The sequence below is a fragment of the Nestor notabilis genome, unplaced genomic scaffold (genome assembly GCF_000696875.1).
Source record: "Nestor notabilis isolate BGI_N333 unplaced genomic scaffold, ASM69687v1 scaffold611, whole genome shotgun sequence".
NCBI classification, from domain to species: Eukaryota; Metazoa; Chordata; class Aves; order Psittaciformes; family Psittacidae; genus Nestor; species Nestor notabilis.
The window spans coordinates 6,106-15,893 of record NW_009913150.1 but is presented as its reverse complement, the minus strand read 5'-3'; the positions used below and the strand labels follow the sequence as shown (position 1 = coordinate 15,893).

General features: G+C 41.6%; 1 protein-coding gene across 1 annotated transcript in view; it reads left to right on the top strand.

The window, feature by feature from the left end:
• Positions 1–9,788, top strand: part of CHST15 (carbohydrate (N-acetylgalactosamine 4-sulfate 6-O) sulfotransferase 15) — a 20,871-nt gene that overhangs the window by 5,704 nt on the left and 5,379 nt on the right. The window contains exons 3-4 of the mRNA XM_010022954.1: positions 525–671; positions 5,796–5,952. Coding sequence (XP_010021256.1) covers positions 525–671; positions 5,796–5,952 — 304 coding nt within the window. The remainder of the gene's footprint in view (positions 1–524; positions 672–5,795; positions 5,953–9,788) is intronic.

The window sequence follows — 9,788 nt, the reverse complement described above, 5'->3', positions numbered from 1 at the left end:
AGGGAAGGAGAGAAGGAAATTAAAACACTATCGTGGAGCTTTGTTTTCATACTTGCAGAAGACAAAACCATGAATGATTACACAGCTTTCTGATTTTGATAAGTGCATGTTGATTTGCATATTTGGCACCAGAGCCTGTTCTCAATCTCAGTACAGTAAATCTAGTGGGAGTCCAATATTAATATTACTTCAATTTATATTGGTGCACATGAAAGTAGAATCTGGTCTTTTATATTCATTCCAAAAGCTAAATTTAGAAGAACATAAATGCAGGCTATTCATGCAGGAACTATCAGAACACTTCAGATATTTCCTATCTCTCTAAATTTATGGCTTAATCGTATAGTATCTCCAATCTCAGCTACTTCATTATTGGCACTTTTATCTGAGTGTTACACTTCATCGGTCTAATTCTGTGCTGATGTTAACTGGCTCAGTGCCATCCATGTCAATGAAGCCATCGTGATTCACACCAGTGGCTAATCTTGCCCTGCCTTAAACTTTTCTCTTTTCACTGTTTTTAGGAATCATTCGTCTGAGGGATGGATTTCATGACCGCTACCCGGTGGAAGATTACCTTGATCTGTTTGACTTAGCAGCACATCAGATTCAGGGTGTGCTGCAGAGTGAAGCAGCAAAAGAACATGGCAAGATGAACAACATCGTAATTGGTAGGGCAAATAAGCCTCAGGAATATGTCTCTGTAGTTCAGGTTGGCAGCATTTGCAGCTGTGGCATGAGCGGGGCATTTTCCCTCATGTAAATGGTTTGCAGCAGAGAGCCCCTGACATTAGTTTTCTACGGTGTGTGTGAGTAGTGCAGAAGTTCTTATGTTGTTCAGCCTGGAGAAGAGAAGGCTCCTGAAGGGGACACCTTAGAGCAGCTCCAGTGCCTAAAGGGGCTCCAGGAAACCTGGAGAGGGGCTTTGGACAAGGGATGTAGGGACAGGACAAGGGCAATGGCTTGAACCTGCCAGAGGGGAGATTGAGATGAGCTCTTGGGCAGAAGCTCTTCCCTGTGAGGGTGCTGAGGCGCTGGCCCAGGGTGCCCAGAGAAGCTGTGGCTGCCCCATCCCTGGCAGTGTTCAAGGCCAGGTTTGACCCAGGGGCTTGGAGCAACCTGCTCTAGTGGAAGGTGTCCCTGCCCGTGGCAGGGGTTGGAACTGGATGAGCTTTGAGGTCCCTTCCAACACAAACCAGTCTGGGATTTTTGCCTTTTCCTGGAGGGTTGTTACTTGCTTTGTTAAAAGCTGCAGTTATCTTTAGAAAATGCCTGAGTAAGCAGTGAATGTCTGATGAACATCAGCATTGAATTAAATCTTAAAAAAACCCAGAACAACAAACCCAAACAAAAAAAGAGTGAGAATGATCTTGTTGACTCCTTCAAATGTTGTTTTCTTTTTGTTTTCATTACAGGGAGTTTGACAGTAGTCATGGGGTTGTAGCTTCAGGTTCAGATGCTGTAGCAATGTGTCTAACTTAGCACACTAACTGCGGTTTTATGACATACAATGGTTGCTGTAGAAACCCTGTAGCTGACTGGAGACAGTTTCCATGATAGCTATACCTCCAAGCAGCTCTTCTCAAGCTCCTACGTAAGATACACATAGGAAAAAGGAACTCCATTTTTTGAGTCATACGTCTGTGTAGCCTGTGGTGGACTGAAATTATTTAAACCCCGAGTTGCTTTATAAACAGCAAAGATAATGCAAGTTTCAAGAGCAGGAATATACAGTCAAGCTGGAGCTATCTTACATGGTATTTCTTTCCAGGTATGGAACCTAGAGACACAGGATACTATTTGAAGATAATCTTACAGTTTCAGTTGATATTAAATTACTTGATTACTTGATTCTAGACCATTAAGAATGGTTTAGAAGTGCTGTTGTATTGTACCTTATGAAAGTCCTTGATTAGGACTGGGCTCTAGGGAGGGCTCCCTGGATTGCTTTCTGTGGCACACAGTGGTCAGTCCACTGTGCTCATCCACTGCGATCAGTGGTGCCATCAGTTTGCAGAGCCCATGGGGAATATCAGTAGGAGTTCCTAAATTCTGTGTTTGCTGTCTGCTAAAAGCAGAAAACTGAAGGGAAGAGTTTTAACAGTCCTGCTCTGTCACCGCAAAATTTCCCAGGGAAACCAGACACATTCCATGAAAGTACTAGTTGTGCAAGAGACAGTTCCCTGGTGAAAAGAGACTTTTCTAGTAGGTCTGAAGTCATTATTCTACAGGAAATAGAGACGTGTTTTGCTGCCTGCCCTTTGGTTTTGTCTTATTCTAACCACAGATGTTTAACCTGTTGTCGGCATGTTGAAATGGTGACGCTGTCTTACCTTGTTTAAACCAGAGACCTGGCTGGAGTCACGTTTGTTCAATACTTCCTCAGCCTCCATTTAAGTCTGTTATTCACTTTATTAAATCATAGAATCATAGAATAGTTAGGGGTGGAAAGGACCTTAAGATCATCTAGTTCCAACCCCCCTGCCATGAGCAGGGACACCACACACTAAACTATGTCGCCCAAGGCTCTGTCCAACCTGGCCTTGAACACCTCCAGGGTTGGAGCATTCACAACTTCCTTGGGCAACCCATTCCAGTGCCTCAGCACCCTCACTGTGAAGAACTTCTTCCTTATATCTAATCTAAACTTCGCCTGTTTAATTTTGAAGCCATTACCCCTTGTCCTGCCACTACAGTCCCTAACGAAGAGTCCCTCCCAGCATCCTTATATGCCCCCTTCAGATATTCAACATTGAGAAAATTCACAAGATGGGGTCTTAAGAAATGTTGCTGTCAAGGACATCTGCAGATTTTCCTCCTACTCACAATAATATCTCCTGTCCTTTCATGGGTGAATTGCTTATATTAATTAAATTCACTAATCTAATTGGCAGCGTACATCTTTGATTACTTACCTCCTGTTACAGCTTTTACTAGAGTTCACTTTGTATTTCTTTTTCCTGTAGTCTCATTTCTTGTTTCATTAAGGTTCTGTTCGCTTTTCTTATTAAGTTTACAGGAAAAGTCCTGAATGATTATACTCATTAAGTCAGTCTTTTATGACCTTGGTAAAAAGCAAAACACAGATAGCCAGTCTAAGCTGGATCTGTATGTATATCGGGTTTGCTTAGAATCCTCCGTCTTCTTACTTCAGATGACTAGAAAGAAAAGGAAATTATTAAACTATAAACGTTTAAGTAGTTCATCATGTTACAAGAAGTTCAGCTTCTTTGGGAATTATACTTAGTGGGCAATAACTGCATTTCCCCCTGCAAAAGCCCAGCATCTGCTTAGAGATGAACCAAAGAGGACAGCACTGATCTAGCTGGAGGCATTCTGAGCAGGACTTACTTATTTGTGATCGTTAATATGATAAATTCAGAGGAATGTCTTGTGAAAACATAGTATGATGTTAATCCATTAGTGACTGAGCAAAGAGGTTATACATCCAGTCTTTAGGCAATTTACTAATTCATATGTTCTTTAAGTCCATAAGAGAAAATACTGCAGTAAATTGACATAATTGCTCCAGTGATTAATTTATCTCATGTTTATTATGGTTTGTTGTCTTTGCAGATATTAAATCTGCATTATAAAACAGAAAGGAGCGCTGTTAGGAGTATTTTTGGCTGCTTCAGGAAATTAAAATCATAAGAGTCAGCAGAGACCAGAATGTTGTTTGTTTTTTAATTATCATTATTCACTTCCCTTAATTTTTGACAGTCGTTTTGGGAAGATTTGTCCTCTTGAATCCAAGCTATCCTGGACCAACTGCGTTAGAGCAGCACCTGGAGTCCCTAGAATGCCTTAGCATGATTCGGTTGTGTGCCTGTTATCTTCCCTTCCATGTGCACTGCCTGCAGAGTTTTGGTGGTGGCAGCTATGGAGTGGTCTCATCTGTGATGTTAAGAAAATCTGCCCATTTATGTGTATATGCACTGATTCTATTTATTTAGTTCAGATAGCATATGTGTAAGCAGATGTTCTTAGGTTTGGTCACTATATATGAACTAATTGGAATAAATCCAATAGCACATCAGATGTGATCAGAGGTCTACAAAGCAGAGGAGCAGGAAGGAAGATCAGACAATCTATTCTAGAATGGAATAAATGGCTTGATGAGGTTGTAGGCTTCACTCTTTGGCATGATTTAAGCAAACATTTCTGAGGGAGCAGTTAAGCCTAGCCATTCCTGTCACAGAGATATAGCAGTGACTTTCCAAGGTCGCTCCCGTTCCTGGAGTGCACTATTCTGTAAATCCATGTATACAAGTGCTTATACTCATTTGCATGATACCATCTTCTGATAGCACAGAAATAGCTGCATGATGTTTTTGTGGTACGGCTATTTCGGCTCCTGTCCTGTATTTAGTCTTGTGTTTCTGCTGCAACCAGTGTGGGAGCTGGGCTAATTGAGTTTTAATTAAGAAGTCAAAGCCCACTGATGGTTAGGCAGTGCTTTGGCTAATTAATTTAGAATGGATAAGCAGAGCTGTTGTGGACACCCAGCTTTAGCCAATGGACCTGATCTCCTCCTTCTGAATAGGGGCAAAATGAACATGACAGAAGATTAATGTGTTTTTTAGCAACTTCCAGACTTTATTAATGAATCACATTATGTTAAGCTGAAGTTTGGAGCCAGCATATTTTTCATGCTGTGTTTTGGCCATCTTTTAAAATCTTTATGGGACTTTCCCAGGAAAGAAACAAATAAAAGGAGGGGGGAAATCATGTCCAAGATCATGTGCAAGTCTGTGCAATAATGTCTCATCATATTCCTTTGGATTTCAAAAAACCTCATTAACAAGAATTAGCCCTCTTTAGACTGTCAAGGAGTGGAAGCTTCCAAAAAGCTTATTTATATGTTTTTGTACGTGGTAGCATGCCACATAAATGCCAGTATTACTTAAAAAGACAGGGAAGATTACATAAGTCAAAACATCCTATCAGATCATTTATTTAGCAGCTGAAGCATCATCATATACCTTGTCCTGGCACGGGCGTTACTGGCTGCGTTTCTCCCTGTACCATTACATTCAGAGTGAGCTTCTTCAGAAACCAAGGATGTCAGAATCTGACATTTAACCAATGTGTTCTTTATTCTATAGACCTTTTGTCTAATGGTTGAGGAATAGTTATACTTGACTTCACCTACATGAATAATTGTAGTTATATAAAAAAGCTCTGATTGATAATGGAAAATTCTCAAGAAGGGATATTTCAAACTAAAATGACTCAATTCAGCTGCTTAGTGCATATTTTTACATTTCCCATGTGCTCACCAACTCTCCTGTTTATGATCTAAACATTATTGATCCACCAGTGTGGTGATACCTGCTTCTTTCTTTAGTTTGTGTCAGATTGCATGATTTGTTAGCAAGTTGCTTCTCTGAGACCAGGAACATTAAGACCGACCCTTGGGGTGCTGCAGAGAGCACAGCAGGTCCTCAGCAGTTCCTCGCTGGAGGATGTGCCAAAACTGTGAGCAGTCCGTTCCAGCCCAGAGCAAACACATTACCATGTGTTAACCACTAGCAGGAAGCAGTGTGGTTAGTGGACAGTAATATTTCAGGTGGGATTACATAAAACCGGCTTTACCCATCACTACATTCACAAAGGTATGAGGCTGTGTGATTGCTCTGGGGAGCATTAGCTGGATCAATTTGCAAGAACTAAGGTATGTTGAAATTAATAGAGTCAATTTTAATCTATCTACAGCACTTCAAAATTCAGCCATTTCCACTCTAATACAAGGAATGAAATGAGTTACTAGCAGAGATGCTTTTAATTTCCAGGGGAGGCCAGTGCCTCAACGATGTGGGACAACAACGCTTGGATTTTCTTTTACGACAACAGTACTGAAGGAGAACCTCCCTTCTTAATCCAGGATTTTATCCATGCCTTCCAGCCGAATGCCAAACTTATCATCATGCTGAGAGATCCTGTTGAAAGGTGAGCAAGGATCACATTGCTAAAGTACAGAAGAACAATTTCTTACTATAATGATTTTATTTGCTTTCACTCTCTTGGATGCACATAAATGTTCACGTGCTATTTCACAGAGTTACGTGGTTTGTGCTAAGAGCTGCCAAGGGGTTTTATTCTGTGTATTTTGGCATTGTGATAGTATTTTCAAGAGTGGCACATGAGTGTAAGTGCCACAGCGAGTGCCATGCATGGACACCTGAAAAGAAATGAATATATACCTTGCCAAATGCAATATAACTCCATCACCTGAGCTAATATACCCTGGTTCTCGTCAGGGTTCACTTGACTGACCATGACACTTGCATTTATAGGTCCCTGCATGTGTGGTCCCTTATGTGCTACAATTCATGTTAAATAATAAGGTTTATATCTTTAAAGGGTATACTGTTCACAATGATTCAAAATAAGCAGATAGCTCCAGAGTCAGCAAATGATACAAACTTTTTTTAATCTTAAAAATGCTTAGTGCAACACTCACGTAAAGCTTTACTAGGCAATTTCAGCTTGTACAGCCAGCAGCTGCTTAGGAGTTATCCTTGGTCTTCCTGACTTTGCAGTGAAAAGGCTCTGCTTTTGCAAAGGTGCAAGCTGTTCTTCAGTGGTTCTCCATTGGGTTAGAAAGGAATGCCCTTCTTTCCACTTGGATTTCACTTTTTCTTTCCAGTGTTCCTTCAGATTTCTGAGGCATTTCTTCCCACTTTGTCGTCTGAAAGAAGATGATAATGATGAAGGCAACAGGGAGGGTGGAAGGGATGGAGGCAGGGTGTAAAAGGGTCAGACCAACGGGGTGTGAATTCCTTCTCTCTTTAGCTCCATAGGGATATCCAGGATACTTAGGTCAGTGCTTGAGGGCAAAGCCCCAGGAATGCCCAAGAAGGAGAAGGGGATGCAGATGATGGTGGGACCAGGCTCTGGTGTGAGCTCAGGCACTGGGAGAAGAGCAGGATTGGGGTGATCATGCAGGCAGCAGCTGCCCAGAGTGGCAGTGGGAAGAGACGGGTACTCCTTGGCGAGCTTCCCCGATACAGGACATGGCTACTGATAAGAGGCAGAGGTGTGAGAGTGCTTCCCATCTCCTGTGTCAGGAAATGCAGCTCTCAACTTCTAATGGCATCTCCTGACCTCAGGATTTAGCAAATGGTAATTTTATGCTAGAGAGCTGGCTGAAGTGGCTTCCTCATGTAAATTATCAACAAATTCCCTGATTGCTTTAACCATCCTTTGTAATGTGGGTGTAGCTCTTTGCCAGCTTTAATAAGGGTGAGGTAAAAAGTCAGCTTCATCTCCCTTGCTGTATTGATGATAAACTGGTTGCTTTTTGTTTATGATTCCCTATGCCCTTGCTGTTGGTAGCTCATCTGAGCTGCAGGAGCAAAAGCAGCTTTGGCAGAAGGGGAAGCCCAGGCAGCTTCATCAACCGGTGCAGGGCAGTAGCCAGAACATCACGAGGGTCTGGAATAGGGTTTGATCTAACCTGCACAGGGTCTGGTCTGTCGCCCAATGGGGGATATTTGGAGGACATCAAGATTTGTGATAGTGGGTGTCATTGTCATCATTATTTCATTGTAGTGGATGGTGATTGATGTTAAGGACTTCAAGTAGCTGGAACAGCTGAAATCCTAATCAGCAAAGGTTTTCTTTCCAGGCAGATGTCCTCAGAATTAAAAACAGATGGAAAGAAACATGGAAAATCTCAACTGCCCTGTAGAGATAGAGCTTGTCTTCAAGAATGTAGTTTTCCATCAGATGTCAGCAAGTCTTTAAAACGATGCATTTATTTTAATGGATGAGTAGAAATACTAAGCAGTCATATTAAACGTTTGAAATGAAATTGCAGCCAGGTCCATGCTGTACGTGATGTCTGCTGGCTGATTTCCCTCAGCAAGAAGCTTTTCATCTTGTCTGCCAGGATCAGTCGGTCTTGTCATCCCTGGCACAAGCTGGGCAAGCTCAAATCTTGTTGATGTACACACTTTTCTGCAGGCAGGAGATGCTGTTGTGTGCCTGATTTAGTTGAAGCCAGCTGGCTTTGTCCCTTAGCTTCTCCCCCTCATATCCTGTACTGATGGGGTGGCTCTTTGGTGGGTACAGCATGAGGGACCCAAGGTCTGCCACTGCAGAAGAGAGGACACACGTGGTACCGTGGTTGTGGTCCTCAGGGACTGGTGGGCATCACTTTGAAATAGGCTGCCCAACCAGTCTGGTCCAAACTTGGTACCCATCCCTCTGCTCTAAGGTGGAGTGTTTTCATTTACAGAAAGCTGTCAAAGTGCATTTGCCAGACTGGGAAGAACTGGACAAAAAGCAGAGTCTTTTTCTTAGTTGGTGACTCCTATGCATAGTACTGGCTGCCTCTGCCTCATCTTCTATAGTTTGCAATGAGTTTTCTTTTAAAACATGGGTAAAAATTGAATGAGAAGCATCCTGCAACAAAAGCAAGCCTTTTCTTCCTTTTAAAATGAACAGAGAGCTTCCATTTGTTTCAGATGGGAATTAAAATCATGTTCTTGCAAAACACTAACAGAAATAATGACTGTAGTGGGGCTATTCCTGTGCTTAAGTGCTTTGCTGGATTAGGGCCTAAACTTTCTAAATTAAATGATGAATTTTTAAGTACCTGTGGAAATCGAGGGAAGTTAAAAAATAAATAAAGTGCAGTACAAAAGGTTACTGCAGCAATAAAATAAGACCGAAATAAATTGATTTTATTAGGTTATTCCTTAGACACCTGCTTTTTTTGGAAGAGGCTGAAAGATATCTAGGATTTCTGAGAGGTGGGTGCTATGGAGGCACAATATTTGTGTGCTGCAAACACACTTGCAGAAGTGACTCCTCAAGTGTTACAGAACTGTTTCTGAACTCCTACAGTATTGTTGGGTCATTCAACAATAACGACATATCAAGCAATACCTACAGTATTGTTTCTGGTCGTAGTTTCTAAGCCTAAATTTGAAAGAAAGTTCAGCAGATCTAATATTTATACTGTGTCTGAGTATTTCTTCTGTCTCTTTGAACCATATGTACCTTAGAAAAATTTAATCAAGGTTTCAGGGTTTAATGCTAAAATAGTTATTTCACTTGCCTGTAGTTTTTGGGTTTCACCACCATCACCCTCCAGATGGATTTGAATGTAGATCATCTTTTTAAAGTGATATTAAGCAGCTTGGGCTAAAAATGTGCAATGAGGGGATAGTCTTTTACTGTAACTTAAGAGAAACTCCTGTTGCTGTTGGCTTTTGCTGACAGCAGCAGCTGATTTAGTGGCTCTGCTTGTGTGCAAGCTCCAAACAGGCATGGACTTGTGTCCTGCTGTCCTCAAAGTAGTAGTGGGACTGCCTGGGGAGTGCAGCACTACAGACAAGCACAAATGTGAACCATTCACCTAGCTGTAGTATTTCAGCTTGAAAACAAACAGAGATGGAACACTGTAAATTGGAAGGTTTTGATGGAAAGTCAGTATTGGGGTTGGACGTGGAGCTTTCTGCAAAAAACTAGGAAATTTGAACTCTTTCCTAGTCTTGATGGCGGCCAGCTTGGTAATCATATAAAAATCACTCTTTCTAAACCATGCCCATTCTCTGTTGATTTTGAAATCAACATTAAGCTTTAGAGACAAGAACTGTTTCTATCCATGGCAGTGCGGACCACCAGATATAGAGGGGTACCCAATGTCAGCTGAGAACAGTTCTATTATTGGTAGATAACACAAATTAAAGTATATACATTTGTAAAACTTGCTGTCAGGAGAAAATACTGGCTAGCATAATTGTTAGGGTCGGGTTCTCGAGTGATGCTGACCC